The sequence below is a fragment of the Cervus canadensis genome, chromosome 1, assembly GCF_019320065.1.
Source record: "Cervus canadensis isolate Bull #8, Minnesota chromosome 1, ASM1932006v1, whole genome shotgun sequence".
Lineage (NCBI taxonomy): Eukaryota > Metazoa > Chordata > Mammalia > Artiodactyla > Cervidae > Cervus > Cervus canadensis.
The window spans coordinates 70,240,495-70,260,840 of record NC_057386.1 but is presented as its reverse complement, the minus strand read 5'-3'; the positions used below and the strand labels follow the sequence as shown (position 1 = coordinate 70,260,840).

At 39.9% G+C, this 20,346-nt stretch overlaps 1 protein-coding gene across 2 annotated transcripts in view; it reads right to left on the bottom strand.

Moving 5' to 3' along the window:
• Window positions 1–8,673, bottom strand: part of TTC29 (tetratricopeptide repeat domain 29) — a 256,862-nt gene extending 248,189 nt beyond the window's left edge. The window contains exons 1-3 of one of the 2 annotated variants that reach the window (XM_043487622.1): window positions 8,616–8,673; window positions 7,745–7,791; window positions 1,252–1,349 (exon numbers count right to left, since the gene is read on the bottom strand). In XM_043487622.1, coding sequence (XP_043343557.1) covers window positions 1,252–1,343 — 92 coding nt within the window. In that variant the 5' untranslated portion in view covers window positions 1,344–1,349; window positions 7,745–7,791; window positions 8,616–8,673. The remainder of the gene's footprint in view (window positions 1–1,251; window positions 1,350–7,744; window positions 7,792–8,615) is intronic. The other variant, XM_043487701.1, reaches the window with a different exon arrangement.
• Window positions 8,674–20,346: the final 11,673 nt, after the last annotated feature.

Here is a 20,346-nt window from a genome sequence, read left to right as displayed (position 1 = left end):
GACAACTGAGGTACAGGATACACAAGTATCTCTTTTTTTCAGAAGCTAATGGAGAAGGTTGATTCAAAAATTTGCCTTAAATGGTTATGATAAAAATGTTTTTCTTTAATAAAAATAATTCAAAATTTTTTCTTTAAAATCTGTCTTATCCTAGGGATATGACACTGAGTTATGATTTTGCTCATGCTGAAAAGAAAATGTAAACTCAGTTATTACAAAATGACAGGAAGAAGAAGCTAGCTTTTTCAGATTTTGCAAATATTTCACGTTATTCAAAAGGAAAATGGAAAATAAGAATGTATATACTGAAGTTATACCTCTATCGAAAATGTTGCTTTTCAAATTATTTGAAAGTAAACTTACAATTTTCTGCAATTCTATTTTACAATTTCTACAAATTTCGTTTCTATTACAAAAGAACTTCGGTGCCAGTTTAGCTGAATGTATTTATTTTGGTCCAGGGACTTTGGTCTCTGCCCGAAATACCAAAAATGAGGTATGGTCCTTCTTTGAACAAAGCAGTCTCATAATACTTTGATCATTATGCCTTGTAGGAATTGAAAGGCATGCATAAAAAGATAATCAAACCTACATATGTAAATTATTTATGTTGATAAATAATATGTGCATTACTAAAAATCAATAAAACTAGAAGTGGAAACTTCTAAGTAACACAGCCTTAGTTAATATGCATAATTACAATCAAAAGCATCAAGTTCCTGCCCTGCAGGTTTTCGGCCCAAGTCGAAAACTCCCTGAATTCAGCCGCCATTCACTGGCAGAAGAGGTTTGATGTATTTTCAAGCTCTAGGATCGTTTCAGGAGCTAAATCAAGCCTGCTCGTTTACCCTGGGAGTAAGACTGTGTCTTCCTTCCTCCAAAACAGAAATCAGGATCGGGATCTTGTGGTTTAGATGCCATACAACTTTCATGCCTAAAGCTTCTGCTTTCAATTTTTCCACACACATTTTAAAAAGGAAATGTATTTCCAAAGCTTCGCAGGAACCACAGTATAATGGCAGTAGGAAATAAAATAACCAAATGAGCACTTGCCTACTAAATAAATATATTCTTATTCTTTGAATAAAATTTATCAATCTTTCTGAAACAGGAAATTTGACTATTCTGAATATAAAAATGTAATTTTGTCTTTAAACAATTTTTATTGCTGAGATATGTTACTGACATTTCTTACTGCAAGAAATTTCTTCTATAGGGAAAAAAAAAAGAAAGCAAGCCAGGGTCACGTACCTTGGAATTGTTCTTGGTGAGCATGGCAGCTTCTGTCTAGCCAAGGCCGTAAGCTTTGGGCGTGTCATGGGCAGCGGGGGCAGGGTAGTCATTTTGGACTGCCAAAAAAAATAAATAAACAGAAATGGTATTTTAAACAGTAAATCATTCAAAGAATCTTTTAAGACATTATTAGAGATCTAGTCAGTCATCTGAGCTGAGAATGCCTCTGCGTGTAGATCTATAGCTCTGTTATTCAGGCATGAAGCTCAGTGAGTGAATTCTGCAGGTTGCTTCTCTCATTATTTTTCTTACTATCTGCCTTTTGGCCAATTTATTACTTGTCTGCACCTCCATCACAAAGTAGAAAAGAGAAAATCTGATAAATGTGTTGAAGATTCAGACAATTAGGAGCTTTGGTACGGGTTTTGTTAGTAGAGCTGGTTGCAATTAAAAAGTGAAGATTTTTAGGGCAGCTATGGATTTCAAATACTCATGCTTTGCTCTCCTGTTACAAATAATAACTAGAAATTGTTCATACTTTGCTGTTTTCTAAAAACTTTCTCACAAATAAAGGCTTTCCCTTAGAAGTGCTAAATGCTAAGAACAATTCTCAATGAGGAGACAGCTGGGCATATATCTGGAAAAGATGAAAACTCTAAATCAAAAAGAAACATGTGCCCCAATGTTTGCAGCAACACTATTTATAATGACTAGATGCAGAAGCAAACTAAATGCCTATTGAGCAAAGAATGGATAAAAAAGATAATATTCCATACACAATGGAATATTACTCAGTCATAGAAAAGAATGAAATAATTTCATTTACAGCAACAATGGATGGACCTAGAGATTATCATACTAAGTGAAGAAGTCAGACAGAGAAAGACAAATATCATATGATATCACTTATATATGACATATGTGGAATGTGGAATCTTTATATGTGGGGTCTTTTTAAAAACTATACAAATTACCTTATTTACAAAATAGAAATAGACTCACAGATGTGGTAAACAAACTTATGATTACCAAAAGGTAAAGGGGGAATGGATAAATTAGAAATTTGGGATTAACAAATACACATTACTACATATAAAATAAATAACAAAATCTACTGTGTAGCAGAAGGAATCATATTCAATATCTTGTAATGACCTATACTGGAAAATAATTTGAAAAAGAGTATACATATATTACATGTATACAGGGAATTCCCTGGTGGCTCAGATGGTAAAGCGTCTGCCTGCAATATGGGAGGCCCAGGTTCAATCCCTGGGTTGGAAAGATCCCCTGGAGAAGGAAATGGCAACCCACTCTAGTACTCTTGCCTGGAAAATCCCATGGACAGAGGCTACAGTCCACGGGGTTGCTACAGTCCACGGGGTTGCAATGAGTCGGACATGACTGAGCAACTTCACTTCACCTCATATGTATATTCAGATATATATATAACTGATCACTTTGCTATATGCTTGAAACATTGTAAATTAACTATACTTCCACTTAAAAATGTAGTGGTTTAAAAAAGATTGCTTAAAACAACAATCAATGTATTACCTTTCATTTTACATGGGTCAGGAGTTAGGAGAAGGCACAGTGGGGATAGCTTTTCCCTACTCCATTTTGACTGGGGTCTCTGCTGAGAAGACTCAAAAGTTTAGGGGTAACTCAGTGGTGGGAAACAGGAATTACCTATAAGGTCTTCACTCATATATCTGGTGGTTAATGCTATTAGCTGGGACCTCAGCTGGGGCTGTCTATCAGAACACATACATGTGACCTCCTCAGATGGCTTGGGCTTCCACTTAGCAGGGCAGCTCATATTTCTTAAGTGGCTGCTCAGGGCTAGAAAGGCAAGTGCCCAAAGAAAAGCCAAGTGGAGGCTGTATTCCCAGGGTCTGACTTTGGAAGTCACACAGCATCACTTCCATTGTAAAAACAAGCTGCCTAGATTTTAAGGCTAATCAAATAGACTCACCCACTGATGGAAAAGCATTGAAGTCACATTGTAAGAGGAAGGTGTGGGATGGAAGATATTGTTGCAGCCATCCTTGGGAAGTGCAATATGCCACAATGGAGAAAGTAAGTGAGCCATAATGAAAGTGGATCTGTAAAATCAAGTTATCTAAACCTTACTCCAAAGAGGAAGTGTGGGCATGATGTTGATGGACTTATAGTGGAAAATTGTCATATGATGCAAGCACTTTCAGATACAACAGACCTCACCCTTCTCCTGTTGAAGAGGCATTCAGAAGACCAGAGCCTCTTGATTCCACCACCACTATCTCCACAGGTTTTGACCTCTACCATTTGACTTCTACCGCTACCATTATGGGTCACATACTCATAAACAAGGCTTGTTTCAGGTTCTAAATCACTTCCTCCAGTATTTATTATCCGTGTGACCTAGGGTAAATCACCATCAATCTGGGCCTTAAATATAATCAACAAATATGCATTAAGCTACTACTTAGTGCCAGGTACTATTTTAGGTGCTGAAGATTGAGGCAGTGAACAAAAAGACAAAAACCTATAACCTCACAGAATCTACATTATAGGGTCGGTATGGTGGGGAAACAGACAATACACAAACAAGCAAAAATAACACAGACGATCAGATGATGATGGGCTCTATAGCTGAAAATCAAGCAGGGAACTAGAAAGTACCCAGTGCTCACCAGTAGCCAGGGATGAATAACAGCAGAAAAATATGACATCAGAGAAGATACGGGGGTCTTGAAGATTACCGTAAAAAACTATGACTTTTACTCTGATTGGAGGGTTTGAGCCCAGGAGTGACACAGTTCAACTTCTACCTTGAAAGGATTACTCTGGCATCTCTTTTGGACTTAGACTCTAGGGGGCAGAAAGGAAGACATGGAGACCAGCTGGAGGTTGCTGTGAAATCCGGATGACAGAGGATGGTGGTTTAGGTAGAGGTGGAGAGATATGGTCAGACTCAAGGTAGAACTGCCTGCAGCCTGCAGAGACAAGGTATTCCTCTAGTGCTGTGTACAAAGCCATGACAAGATGGAGGGTGGAAAAGCACTGAGATTTGAGGAAAAGCCTTTTGAAATTCAGTGTAGAAATAGGCAGTCTAGTGTTTCTGAAACAAATAAAAAAAAAGATCATAACCTTGGCCTGAAAATAATTATTTGCATAATAAAGAGAAAATTCTAATGGAGATAAGTGTCATGTTTTAGTTATAACGTGTGTGTGTGGTCAGTCGTGTCTGACTTTTTGTGACCCTTTGTACTGTAGCCCGCCAGTCTCCTCTGTCCATGGGATTCTCCAGGCAAGAATACAGGGGTGGATTGCCATTTCCTCCTCCAAGGGATCTTCTTGCCCCAGGGATCAAACCCGCATCTCCTGTGTCTCCTGCACTGCAAGTGATTCTTTACCACTGAGCCATTGGGGAAGTCTATAGAAACCTAATATTGCCCAGATTATTAGTGCATGATATGATCCATGAAACAAAAGGTCTACATATTTTTATACAGTTATAGTTTTAAAGCACTCAGTCTAAATAGCAAATGTCAGCCCTCTCTTTCAAAACAAACATTTAAAAAACATAATGATTTACATGCCATAACTTCATAAGAAAGTTACTTAACTTTTTTGTATTTAAAAATTTATATTTTTCTGATCAGATGTTATATCAGCTTGTTGAGTTAACTGGATAAACAGAACTTACCAAATGACAATATTGTATAGAACATGTAGTAAGAAGTTAAAACTAAGGCAGAATTAGACCTGGTGGACAGATTTAAAGGGCAAAGGCTCCCCAGTCCTACTCCTTGTAAGCCTGTTTCAGAGAAGCTGTGAAAACTCTACATTGCAGAGTCCTCTGCTGTTACAGAGCAAATCAGAGCAAATCTGGGCCATCTCTGATCTTAACCCAGACCTGTCTGCCCCCAGGGGGTTTGGAAAGGGAAAGAAAGGAAGCCTGTGCTTAATTCAGTCTGGACATTCCTTCCCTGACAAATTAAGACTCTGTTCTGAGAGCCCCTACTTTGCTTACCAAAGGCATTGGGCAGAGGTGATCTCTGCATAATCGTAGGGACCTTTGAAGGGTTTCTCAAGAAGCTTCAAACAAGAAAAAGGTACTTGCAATTTCTTCAGACACTAGGAAGACCCAGACGCTTGTACACAGTGGGACCAAATATTCTTCCCAGGTGGCACCAGTAGTAAAGAACCCATCTGTCCATGCAGGAGACATACGAGATGCAGGTTCGATCCCTGGGTTGGGAAGATCTCTTGGAGAAGGGAACGGCTACCCACTCCAGTACTCTTGCCTGGAGAATCTTATGCACACAGGAGGCCAGTGGGGCTACAGTCCATGCGGTCACAAACAGTTAGACACGACTAAGTGACTTAGCTTGTACACAGAGGGAGCAAACCCCAGAAACTCAGTTACACCTCACATATTCCATCAAGGCATGTATAAGCCTCCCAAGAGCTGGCCTACCAGGTTGCGATATAAAATTAATCCTCACTGATGTTTACTTGGGTTAGACCATTTTTGCTAGAAAATACAAGCATCTAACAAAATCTCATACACATGTTAGACATGGAAAGGAACATGTCTTCTTTGTCACGCAGATCAACTGCGATTTTTTTTTTAAATCTGAGTCAACGTTTCCAACCATTAAAGTTTCAGCTGCCAGTTCCTTCATTTTGCTCTCCTCTGATCTAAGAACATTAGCAGCAGGAGCACCTTTACTCTTAAATTTAGTTTAATGTAAGTATTGCAAGCCCTGCTGGCAAGCCTCAAGGCACAACTCTGAATGGGGGGTGGTCAGAGCTGAATGATAAAGTGGAAAAAAATTATTAACTGTGTGTTGGAAAAAATATCCCTCAACCAATCTATGTTGAAAGTTTAAGCTCAGAGTTAGGATGGAATGTGTGGGCTCCCTTCACTGCTCTAAGCCCCATATCCTCCCTAGCCTATGCCTGTTGGGAAAGGGTTTTGTTTTTCACAATCCATACATGGCTATGTAAAGATATTTTGTTTTACATAATAGGTAGCTGTTGAACCGAATTTTATGACACACATACTATTTGAAATGCATCAAATATGTAAAAGGATCCTGTAACATATTATTTTCCTATCTAAGTAATCACCATCTCTTTTATGTCTGACCAGTTCAGTCTTATTTCTGCTGAATGTTCTTAGAGTAGGAAATAGGTGCATTTTAGCACATAGAAGCAAACCAAGGGGAAAATAAGTGAGAAAAAAATGCAAGCACACTTAGGGGCCTGTCATTTCAGGCTGAAATCATACCCGTTGGGTGAAGAAAGCCTTTTGTTCTTTGTTAATATGAACGGTATCATTTTCCTGGTGTGGACTAGAGAGTGTTCCCTGCTTTCTAGTGGGCTCCATCCAGGAGGAATGGGACTAGTGCTGGGAGTGGCTGATCTAGGCCTGAAGCAGAAATGGAACCCATCATGCTTCACAACTGACACTTCATCAGGGTCCTCGTAGTTCCACACCACACAGGAGATCACACATGGTGGTGCTACCTCAGGATGGGTACCCAAGGGAAAATAATGAGCAGTACTTCCCTGGCTGGTACCCAGATGAGCCTAGCCCTAGGAGGACAGGATGAAACTGTCTGTTAGGGAACCCAGAGGCAGCTCCCCCAGTGCTACCAAGTGGGCAGTGTACTCCAGGCACCACAGGCGCTGAGACAAAGATCAAAAGGCTGCCTTAAGCCATTCCACTGCTGGTATTCAGAGGAGATTTGGTGGATTCTTTGATCTCCTGGTTGGCTCCCGTATCACAGTTACAATCTCTAAGTTTGGCCCCCACATGCAAAGACAAACGAGAATGGAGAAATGCAGGATGAAAGGTTTGAGAGGTGTGGATCAGGCTGAATGTGTCCCATGGTGTGAGTTTAAGTTTCTGGCCCCCAAGTAAAATTCTTCAAAGAGGAACACTCTTTCCCCCACAATCCCCAGAGATACCCTGATCAAGAAACACAAAGGAAGGGGAAGCCTAGAGTTGTATAGACACAGGCTACCTGGGGAGTAACTATGTTTGAGGCTGACCACTATCTCCAGAATTCAGTGACCTTGGGGGAAAAAGCTGAAATGTGAGAAATAAAACCAATAAACACACAGCAAGCAAATGCATCATGTGTCATCAAGAGAGTTCAAAATAAATATGATTTTACTATCATCAACAAGATCATCGATAAGAATTGGAACTTCTCATATTATCACAAGCTCTTTTACTATGAAAGTTTAAAGAAAACTACAGAAGAAATGTCAGTAATCTGCTCCTGAAAAGAGTAAAAAAAAAAAAAAAAAAAAAACTCACATAAAATAAAAAGTCAGTAAATGTTTATCCCTTGTATTTTTGGACACATTTAGCATTCTATGATAGGTAATTTGATTGTTAAATAAATAGAAACCACACATTTCCTGCTAACTAAGATGTGTTCATAGTTAAATCAAAACTTAAAGCAGGAAAAGTGTTTGAAAGTGGGCCATGTTTCACTCGACTTACATTTGGAGATTACTGCTGAAGGTGTCTCCAGGTTTACAGACTTCAGCCTGAAAATTTGGAAGCAAAGAATAATGGCAAAGGAGAGAAGAGGAAAAGTTAAAAATTAGTCAACAGACTAACTCACTAACTCCCCTCACTGCTCCAAATCATGGAATAAGATTTATTCATACCACAAAACACCAGGTATCTACTTGTAGTTATATAAACTTTAAAAAAAAAAAAAGAATCCTGCTGTGATAGCTGACTTATTATGTCAATGATTAAAGATGCAAACCATTAAAAAAAAAAAAAAAAACCAACCCAAAGCATAGCTCCTAGGGGAGAACCTAATCACTAATCCAATGAAATACCAATACATCTGAAATATTATTGATACATTCTTGGGGAACTCTTTTGTGACCCCATGGTCTGTAGCCTGCCAGGTTCCACTGTCCATGGGATTTCCCAAAAGTCAGACTAAACAACAACAAAAATCGATGCATTCTTATGTAAATGTGCCATTAGGGATAATGTGATCTCTCAAACTTTGGTGATCTACCAAAACCGAGGGCATCTCAGTTCCTCTGCACTCCTACCCAGTTCTAAACAGGACTAATTGAGTTTTTCCACTCAAAGGGAAAGCCCTCAAAGGGTGAGCTGGGCGGCGAGGAGAGCGCATTTCTGTGCTCCCCCTTCTATGCATTTCTTGAAATAAATGGCGAGGGCTTGGCTTAGGAAGCCTGTCCTCGACTGACTGAGGAAAAGTCTGTATGGGTCAGAGGAGGGACTGCCTGGAAAAATAACCCAGCTCTTCTTGGAGTCCGCCACGAATCTCGATGGATTGGCCCTGAGGAACAACTCTGGTTTTCTGTTCCGCCGAAGTGTCCCTCACCCGTGGCAGGTGCTGGGCGCCGGCGCTGCCCTCTCCTCCCGCGGTGGTTCCCAGATACTGCTGATCAGGCGCAGAGAGAGGACGCAAGAGCGTCTCCAGGGATACAGAGGGGGCGGGACGGGACGGAAGGGGGCGGGGTTAGGCTAAACTGAGGTTCTGGATTGGTGCAGCTTCCACTCTTCCTCGGGCTCGGGGGCGGAGCCTTGTAGGGGCGGGGCCTAGTGAGCGCAGTGCTGGGGAAGTCTACACCGGGCAGCTTTTTCCCGCCAGACGGCTCAGTAGTTAGACAGCTTTCAGAAATTAATTTACCTTATCCAAGAGGCCTCTAATTTGCCGCCATGAATCATTTCCCTCACGGCACTGCATTCTCAATATTTGGCAACATTGCCCTGTCGTCCACACATTGATGGAAAAACGCTCAGCGTGGCGTTCAAGACTTATCCAGCTGGATAAGTCGTTCATTCTCATCTTCCTCGGCCTCTGTTGCTCTCAGAACCATCTTTTTCATGTCCCACGCAAACACCTTTCCCAGTCCTGTCTTCAGAAAGAGAAAACAATTTTGAGTGGTGATGAGCTAAAAACTCAAGGTCTCTTTCATAGACTCTCCCTGGGTCCTGTCTTTACATATATATTTTAAAACTTCCTCTGAAACTCGGGATTTTATATTTACACCCATTTAATGTCAGCCAGTTAATCACAGTCCGAGGTTCCACCCCTTCTCTCACATGTAAATATAAGGAAGTGAACTTCCTGGTTCATTGTCTCATACAGATAGAGGGCAAGACAGTGAAGCTTGTTGCTTATTACTCCCCAAATATAGATGTGCTGGAAAGCTAAGCTTTTATTCATTGGCTACTATCACGCACTGTAAGAAAGTGAGTCAGCTGTACTGCTCACACCATTCTATTAATCATAAATCGACTCTATTTGGACTACAAACATAACAACCATAGCCACACTTTCATTCCAACATCTAATTTGCTGCAATAAATTACTAAATTACTTCCACCAAGTAAATTTATATTATATTGAATACATCCAATCGATCACTGTGACTACTGGTGACTGGGCTCCATGGGACCCTCGCATTCTGTCATCATGAACTCATTTCTCAGTTTCCAGAAACATCTTAACACAGCTCCACAGGTGACTGTGTGAATTCTGTTCAAGTTCTTCCTGCTTTTTGAGCTTTGAGGTATGTGAACTCCAGGCACTTTCCTTCCAGCATGAGGCTCTCCCAGTGTGGCTTTCTAGGAGGTTCCTCCAGCCTCTTTGGATTTATTCCTCCTGTTTGCTGTTTTCACTGGCAGTTCTTTGGTTATTCTCTTTCTCCACTCCTTAGCCAGAGAGTTCATAGAGCTAAGGAGCTCAGAGAATGTTATTTGTAAGTGACAGAATGCTGGCTCAAACTGATTTAAGCAAAAAATGGAAACATTGTTTTCTGCAATACGAAGATGCCAGCTTCAGGTGTAAGGTATCTAGAGACAGTATCTGAAAACTTTGAGGACTCTACAACAGCCTCACAGAATTAAACTCTCTCTCTCTCAATTCCTTCCCCTTAGACCTACTTTCATTATTAAAAGTATTTCTTTGCATGAGTTGGTTTAGTCACTAAGTTGTGTCCAACTCTTGCGACCCCATGGGGACTGCAGCCCCAGGCTCCTTTGTCCATGGGATTTCCCAGGCAAGAATCCTGGAATGGGTTGCCATTTCCTTCTCCGGGGAATCTTCCTGACCCAGAGATCAAACCCAAGTCTCCTGCACTGCAGGTGTTCTCTCGCATTGCAGGTAGGTTCTTCACCAACTGAGCTACCTACCGGGGAAGCCCCTTACTTTGTGTGGTGCTTGGTTTATATGAGTAAATTTCCACTGAAAGATTGGGATCTCTTTAAGAGCAAAGAGCTCTTATTTTTGTCTTACTTTTCTCTGAATTCCCAGGAATGGTACTGGAGTTCATATATAGTATGTGTTCAAAAATATTTTTTAAATTAATTGAATGAGTAACAGAATAAACAGAGGTGCCTGGAGCTGATCTTCTATATGTAATTCCTCTCATTACTTCCTCTGCCTTCCCCACCTAGAATTGGGAATAATGCCATAGTCTTTCCAACAAGATGAATGCATGGTTTCTTGCCACACCCCATTGGCAAGAACTTTATCACACTGTCACCTTTAGCTTCAAGAGCAGCTGGAAAATATGATCTTTATTTTGAGTAGTCATATGAATGCTAAAAATCAAGATCTTCGACGATGGAAATTAGAAAATAAGGGGGGGAGGGATTCAGCATCAGTGCTAAAGACATTGATTCAAATTTAAGAGAGGACTGTATCTCTGGTATAAGTTTCCTTCCTTGTTTGAATAGGACTGTTCTCCAACTTTCTTCCTTAAGTGAGAGTCTCCATAGCTGTGGATGAGGTGGGCAAGCTACATCTCCTTGAGTTTAAGGATGAGAACTTAGAGAATCAGGGCTCAGGCTGTGTCCTCTATGCCAGAAGAACAAGGAATCCACCTGGAGCCTAAACTTCCCCTTGAAATTTCACTGAAAGTCTTTATTTAAATGTGCCATGGTTTAAAGGGTGCCTTCCCGCTCTCTGCCTGGGGGGGAAGGGGGTTACCCAGGGTGTTGAGCAGTTAGACTGTATCATGTTCAGAGTTTTCCCCTTATTTTCAGCCCCGCGTCTCCTACTCTTCTTTCCCTGTAGATGCTGGGCAGTGATACCGGGCTTTGTTAGAAGATTATCCTCAGCCACTTGAGTGCTGTGGTTGTCTTTACTGTCTTACCTTTCACTCTGCTCCCTTCCACTGTGTATCTTCTGACAGTTTTAAAAATCCCTCATCCACTGACAGTTCCTACCCTATTTTATCACTATTATTAATATTATTGTTTTAGTTACTTAAACATTTTTATTAAGGGAGATAAATATATGTGCTGTTTGTCATCCTCTGAACTTTCTTAGGAATGGAATACTAAATTAAGACAAAAGGGAAAATTCATGGGTATAACGTAGAGGAAGAGAAAATAGAGAACAAGTATAAAAACTGGTGAAAAGTGACAGGGGAGGCCTTGATGAACTCATAATAGCCAGGTCACAAACCATCTGTCTTAAATTTGTAGTAGAAAAATGAACTAAAATAATTTTCTAAAAATCTGAATTGAATTAATTTATTTGTATGTGGGTTGGTTGTTATGAATCCTCTGACATACACTGTCATTTGTGAGCATCCTCTACAAGAGCTTTTGTGTACAACCAAAAATTTGCATGTGGGTTGGCTGTTATTGCATCCTTTTCTTATTTCTGAAAATGTGTTTTAAGAAAATGTCAACTTTCCATTAGACGCTGTCCAGGGGGACAGTTTTAGGTATTCTATTCTCTTCTAGCCAAGAAAGCAGAATATGACATAAGCAAGGCCAGTTTCGGGCTTTTTAGAACATTGTTGCAGTTTCTACTTTCTTAGTCAGAATCTGCATTGATTCTTGCCAGTTTCCAGCCCTGGTTTTTCAGATCCCTGTCCATTGCCTTTTGTTCAATTTACAGTAAATTTTCATTAAATTTCATTAAAATAACATACAAACGAGTTTCTTTCCAAGAGTACATTCGTAAGTCCAATTTGTTCCTAGGTCCAACAGAGTTAGCCTAGGTACCCAACTAACAAGATCAGCCATATAGAATTGTACCATAGTAAGAGACTTCACTTTCCCTTTTCACTTTCATGCATTGGAGAAGGAAATGGCAGCCCACTCCAGTGTTGTTGCCTGCAGAATCCCACGGACGGCGGAGCCTGGTGGGCTGCCATCTATGGGGTCTCACAGAGTTGGACACGACTGAAGTGACTTAGCAGCAGCAGCAGCAAGTTTATAATATTTTTCACACAAATGATACATAAAAAACAAACATACACACACAAGAAAGAAAACATTATTAATCCTACAATGTGTGTGTGTTTAAGTCACTCAGTTGAGTCCGACTCTTTGCAACCCCATGGACTCCTCTTTCCATGGGATTTTCCAGGCAAGAATACTGGAATGGGTTGCCATTTTTTTTCTCCAAGGGACCTTCCCAATCCAGGGATCAAACCTGGGTCTCCTGCATTGCAGGAAGATTCTTCACTGTCTGAGCCACCAAGGAACCTTGCAGTACAGTTCAATAGCTGGCAGCTATTACCAGTACCAGCAACATCACTGTTGCTTTTACACTTGCTTCTGGACTTCCTGGGCTTGAAATAGAGAGAGTGTACTACTGTAATCTATACAGTACTGTGCAGTTAAGTGCACAAAAGCACAACTGCTTGTAGATGATACACGCATGTGACAATGTATGCAGACACGTGAACTAACTCATGTGACTAGATATGCGAACATACATTCACATCTTTGAAAGTTCAAAACTTGAAGGTTCGTATGTAGGGGACTAACTGTGCAGTAAAATTCTATTCATTGGGATTGAATTCTAACTGATGTAAATATTGGTACTAGTGGCTGGACAGTGGGAAATGGTCTTCAGGAAAATGTAAGATTCTTGGGATTGGCCACCTACATTAATGTGAAAAGTAATGAGGCTTTAGTTCATAGTTTTGTAAGGAAGCAGCAAGCCGTGACAACTTTTGCAAAACAGCAATTATCAACTGAGATTACTTGTAATCAGTGTTCACTGAGGGTGAAACTTCAACAGATAATGGAGCTATCACCAAAGGGCCTCATGAGAAAAAGGAGGAATTCAAGCATTTGAGGATGAGTGCCTGCTTCTGAAGACACACTTCCCAGGTGGTGCTAGTGGTTAAAAACAAACAAACGAGACCTGCCTGCCAATACAGGAGACATAAGAGACACCAGTTCAGTCCCTGTGTTAGAAAGATCCTCTGGAGGAGGGCATGGCAACCCACTCCAGTATTCTTGCCTGGAGAATCCCATGGACAGAGGAGCCTGGTGGGCTGCAGTCCATTGGCTCGCACAGAGTTGGACACGACTGAAGCGACTTAGCACACACGGGTACTTCTCTAAGATCTGTTGAAACCCTACATGGATACATGGAAGGCATGGCCAGAAAAATATGTATATATACAAACAAGAGAATGACAAATTCAAAATAGTAAGTTCTGTTCTCAAAACATGGACTGAAACCCTTTATATAACCATCCTGGAAAAAAGTCAAGTGACTTAATTCCACTAAGAGTTGATTTTGCAGCCAGGGATGAGCTCCCATATGAATGTTAGGGCATTCATGAGAAAAGAGTGGCATTTTAACAGTGGAATTGGGATCACAGTGGCATATTCGGAAGACTCTGAGCAACCTAAAGTTGGAATTCCCTCTTAACACAACTTCCACGGAGGTATATTTGCTCAGAAAAATGTCCTTCCTTTGTCTGAGATAGCTATTTTCCCTTGCTTGCAGACCATGTTATTTCTTTGCCCAATGTCATTTCCTTGAAGAGAAAATAGCTTGTGGACTAAGTTCTTTCTTATTCAACATCTCATAATATTCACAGATCTATAATTAGAAGTATACCCCATCATATCCTGGGGGACAAAAATGAAAAAGTCAAGCTCTGAGAAGTCTCATGTGTACACACACACACACACAGACACAGGGAGAAATTGTTAGTGTACATTGAAAAAACCTCACACACATACAAGGAATTTGCTAGTTTATGTTGGCCAAATTCTAGGTACATTGTTTCTCCTTCAGAATGGAGTCTGGGGACTCTTGAATGAAGAAGGTGAAACAATAATATTACAAAGAATAAAATTGTCAAGGTGGGTTTTTTTTTTGGTCAAAGGCTTTAGATTCCACATGTTATTTTGGGTGACTAGGTATATTTTATTTAACAGTTTCTTGGTTTAGTTAATGAATATCTGGCCAACTGGAAAGTAAGTTGTGTTGCAAACTTACTTTTAGTTTACTTTAAAGGAAGTAAGTTAAAGTCTTTCAGAGAAAGGAATGCTAGGATATAATATTATATATCTCACCTCTGAACTATGTTCTCTAAGAAAGTCCTGAAAATTTTTCCTTTACCAACCGTTTATGGAGGAAAATGTCATTGACTCTGTAAGTTCTCTACTAAATTATTTCCCAATGCTAAGAGTCCTGGTGGGAAATGTTATCATTGATATGAGCACCACTGCTTTGGTGGAAATGTACAGTTTCCAGGGCGAGGAAAATCAGGTTGTTGCAGCTCAATGGGAGATTAGGTGTATTCACCATGATACAGAGTCACCTCACCTACAGAGATCTGTGGCTATGATTCATGACATTGCTTAGAATCAAACTAATGAGTAACTATTTTACTTAGAGACTGATTTGTATGAGAAGAAAAAAAATCTCCTAAAGATGATAAACAGAGACCTGACTTGAGCTTCCAACATGGAGCGTGGAAAGTACTGTCCTCTCTTTATATCCCAGGATGAGACCCACAGCCTCTTGAATGAAAGCTCTGTATGTACCATGGGGCCCAGAAATAACACCACAGTGCACTCTGTGAATTTCTTCTCTTGCCCTCTGAGATGAGTACTTATTTAATTAGGCAGCTACAATGGCAAAAAGAATATACCCAAAACTTTTCAGCTAGACACTGGCCACTAATTCTGAGATAGTGCTAGTTTTAAGGGTGAAGAACACCATTATAAGCAGAGTGAAGGTAAGTTAACTGCCTTTCTGTTAAAGCTCTAAATAGGCGTAGCAGACACCAAGCCCGTGCCCTGATTATCCCCTTACGTTTGTGAACACACAGAACAACGGCAGGATGATTTAGTGACCACCTGACCTATTAAATAAAACTGCCTATGATGAGAGCCAGACATCCTGGAGGGCGAAATCAAGTGGGCCTTAGGAAGCATCACTACAAACAAAGCTAGTGGAGGTGATGGAATTCCACTTGAGCTATTTCAAATCCTAAAAGATGATGCTGTGAAAGTGCTGCACTCAAAATGCCAGCAAATTTGGGAAACTCAACAGTGGCCACAGGACTGGAAAACATTAGTTTTTGTTCCAATCCCAAAGAAAGGCACCACCAAAGAATGCTCAAACTACCACACAATTGCACTCATCTCACACGCTAGTAAAGTAATGCCCAAAATTCTCCAAGCCAGGCTTCAACAGTTCATGAACCATGAACTTCCAGATATTCAAGCTGGATTTAGAAAAAGCAGAGGAACCAGAGATCAAATTGGCAACATTCATTGGAGAATAGAAAAAGCAAAAGAGTTCCAAAAAAGCATCTATTTCTGCTTCATTGACTATGCCAAAGCCTTTGACTGTGTGGATCACAACAAACCATGGAAAATTCTTAAAGAGATGGGAATACCAGACCATCTGACCTCCCTCTTGAGAAATCTGTATGCAGGTCAAGAAACAGCAGTTAGAACTGGACATGGAACAACAGACTGGTTCCAAATAGGAAAAGGAGTACATCAAGGTTGTACATTGTCACCCTACTTATTTAACTCATATGCAGAGTACATCATGTGAAACTCTGGGCTGGGAGAAGCACAAGCTGGAATCAAGATTGCCAGGAGAAATATCAATAACCTCAGATACACAGATGATACCACCTTTATGGCAGAAAGTGAAGAACTAAAGAGCATCTTGATGAAAGTGAAAGAGGAGAGTGAAAAAGCTGGCTTAAAACTCAACATTCAGAAAACTAAGATCATGGCATCTGGTTCCATCACTTCATGGCAAATAGATGGGGCAACAATAGAAACAACAACAGACTTTATTTTGGGGGGCTCCAAAATCACTGCAAATTGTGACTGCAGTCATGAAATTAAAAGACACTTGCTCTTTGGAAGAAAAGCAATGACAAACCTAGACAGCATTAAAAAGCAGAGACGTTACTTTGCCAACAAAGGCCCATCTAGGCAAAACAATGGTTTTTCCAGTAGTCACATGTGGATGTGACAGTTGGACTATAAAGAAAGCTGAACGCCAAAGAATTGATGCTTTTGAACTGTGGTGTTGGAGAAGACTCTTGAGAGCCCCTTGGACTTCAAAGGGATCCAACCAGTCCATCCTAAAGGAGATCAGTCCTGGGTGTTCATTGGAAGGACTGATGCTGAAGCTGAAACTCCAATACTTTGGCCACCTGGTGCAAAAACCTGACTCTTTGGAAAAGACCCTGATGCTGGGAAAGACTGAAGACAGGAGGAGAAGGGGACGACAGAGGATGAGATGGTTGGATGGCATCACCAACTTGATGGCCATGAGTTTGAGCAAACTCTGGGAGTTGGTGAAGGACAGGGAAGCCTGTTATGCTGTAGTCCGTGGGGTCGAAAAGAGTTGGACACAACTGGGCAGCTGAACTGAACTGAACTGAATGGTAAGAGAAAGTCAGGAGGAAGCTCTTGAAACTCTCCCTTCGTGCAGCAATTACAGTGGAACAGATAACTGAAAAGATTTAATAGACTCCTGCACAGCTTACTCAGAAAGAGTTCCTATAGGCAGAGGACATAGAGAAGCAGAGACAACATATATAAGGCCACTTCAGATTGGTCCTGAACACCCAGAGACAACTTCTCTAATCCTCCCCCAGGTGGACAGGATGCACTTTGCCTCCAGAACAAAAATGTACCAAGGGATCTTTTATTTATTATTTTTTAGATTTAAAACAATAAATAATTTCCTTTTTCTGATTTTATTTTTTTTAGCTTTGTTGAGGGATAATTGAAAAAATAAATTTTTGAAGTAATAATAGTAAGAATATTTAAAGTGTATAATGTGATGATTTGATATACTTGTACATTTAAAATGATTATCAAGATCATGAACACTTTCATCACCTCACATAGTTAACTCTTTGTGTGTGTGGTAAGATCACTTAAGACCTACTCTCAGTACATCTCAAGCACACAATACTGTGTTAGTAGTAACTCTGATCACCATGCTGTACATGAGTTCCTCAGAATTTAGTCATCTTATAACTGAAAGTTTGTGTCTTTTGACATACATCTCCCCATTTCCTCATGCCCACAACCCCTGGCAACCTCCATTCCATTCTCTGCTTCAATGTAATAGGCCATTTTTTTAGATTCTACTTAAGAGTGATACCATACAGGATTTGTCCATCCCTGTTTGGCTTATTTCATTTGGCATAATGTCCTACAAATGTATCTATATTATTGCAAATGGCAAGATTTTCTTCTTTTTTATGGCTGAGTAATATTTCATGATAGAATATGAAATATTATATATATTATTATATTATGCTGTATATCACATTTTCTTTATTCACCCATCAAAGGCACTTAGATTGTTTACATATCTTGGCAATTGTAAAATAATGCTGCCTTGAAAGTGGGAGGGCAGATATCCCTCCAAGATACTCATTTCTTGTCTTTTTTCGATTTACACCCCAAATTAGGATTGCTACATCATATGTTAATTCTATTTTTAATTTTTTGAGGAAGTTCCTTATTTTTTTCTGTAATGACTACCAATTCACATTCTCATCAACAGTGTGCAGGGGTTCCCTTTTCACCAAAGGGTCTTTTATATTCTACCAATCTTACAGACAAAATAGGCCATGTAATCAGGTAAAACAGGTACAGATTAACAACCTATATATTTTTCAGTCTATATATATTTTTCATAAATAATGTAGACAAGCTAGTCCATAGTGCCTTCAAGGGAGCTTCAGATTTTACGCAGCACATTATATATCACCAGCCAGTACATTTCATTCCTGTCTTGGTCAACATTGGAAAGTACCATGGGTCCAGGTGTCCCTAGAGATAAATAAAAAGCTACCATGGATCAGTTCAAACTAACCCTACACTTTCCTACCAAAATAGTGAATCAAAAGTAGTATTGCATCATGATGGAATTTCAGACTTGAAAAATTTAATAATGATAATTCCTTGTGTGCGTGCTCAGTCACTTCAGTCGTGTCCAACTCCTTGTAACCCTATGAACTGCAGCCTGCCAGGCTCCTCTATCCATGGGATTCTCCAGACAAGAATACTGGAGTGGGTTGCCATGTCCTCCTCCAGGGGATCTTCCCAACCCAGGGATCAAACCTGAGTCTCCTGCATCTCTTGCATTGCAAGTGGGTTCTTTACCACTGAGCCACAAGGGAAGCCCCAATTCCTTGTACATTTCCATTTAATTCTCAGGGTTATCTGACCAAAATAGATTCATGTTCTGAAGAATAAAAGGTTAATCAGCTGGTAGCTCTCATAATGTCGCTGTTTCTAAAAGAGCCTTCTTGCTGGGACAAACTAGTGTGCAGCATAGACTCCTCTACCCCCTATATTTTGATTAATTGGGAAAAAAAAAAACAAAAACCAGAAACAATTTGCCGTGACCTAGCAGGAGCAGCAGTATGCTTTTATTTTCAAGTCAGTAATCTGTCATCTCTGGCTCCTTGCTGCAAACTAGTACACAGGTACCCCAATTACCTCACCATCTCACAGAATACCAGCCTAGGTCACCACACTGGGAGATTCTCTAATAGAATCAGAGAGCAAGAATTAGCAGGTACCCTCCATGCCTTGGTGCTATACATACATGCCAAAAGGAAGCATAAATATCTTGTGAAAATACAGGAGTCTTTCACCTCCATGAAGTTTGGTGGGGGGTGGTTTAGGTGGATGGATACTCTAATCCAAAGTAAAGTACGGTTCATTGAAATTTGCACATCAAACCCAAATGCTTATTTACATATCTTTGGATTTTGGAGCCTGATATGATATGAATTATGCCTCTCATTATGTTTGAAAATGTAACCTGCCCTGATATAATAACTATAATTTTTATTTTCTAGCCCCAGTTTCTGCCCTGATACTGGCCCTTCCCAAGTCTCTTTCACAGTTTCACAATTACTTTTTGGCTTCTAATATCACTCCAATAAATTAGTTTTTCTAAAGTTAGCCAGAGTTGATTTTATTACTTACAAGTAAAGTTAATCTACACAGTAGTTAAGAAAGCATTACAAATGAGACAAAATGTTATTGTGAAAGAGTTTGTATTAATTACAGATAATATTGATTATTCACACTAAACACGTGAGAACATTGTATGTTTTCTAAAGTAATAGCTGAGACTCTTAAAATTCTATTAAGGAATTGCATTAAAGAGCATATGTTATTACATTTATTTTTTATTGTTATGTAGAGGTTTGATAAAATTTGTTTAAAAATTTGAGGCCAAAATATCCTACTTATATAGTCAAATGATGTGGTTTTGATCTGGCTGAAAATATTAGAAAATGCTTTGACATTTAAATATTTTCTATTTGTACAATAAATCAGGTGGAGAAATCTAGCCAATATTTATTGATCATACATAAACAGGGCACTGCACTAAATATTCTAAGGTAAAAACAAAAAGTCGTTTGCTTATCAACACTTGCAAGTAATCATTTTTACACTGAATTTAGAATTGAATGCCTTTTGATAAAAGATTTTACCAATATATATATATGCGTGTGTGTGCATAGTTGCTAAGTCATTTCTGACTTTTTTGCAACCGTTTGGACTGTAACCTGCCATTCTCCTCTGTCCAGGGGAATTTTCTGGCAAGAATACTGGAGTGGGTTGCTATTTCCTCCTTCAGAGGATCTTCCTGATCCAGGGAGTAAACTCGCATCTCCTGTGTCTCCTGCATTTCAGGCGGATAGTTTACCAGCTAAGCCATCGAGGTATAATAGTCCCTCAGTCGTGTCCGACTCTGCAACCACATAAACTGTAGCCTGCCAGGCTTCTCTGTCATGGGATTCTCCAGGCAAGAATACTGAAGA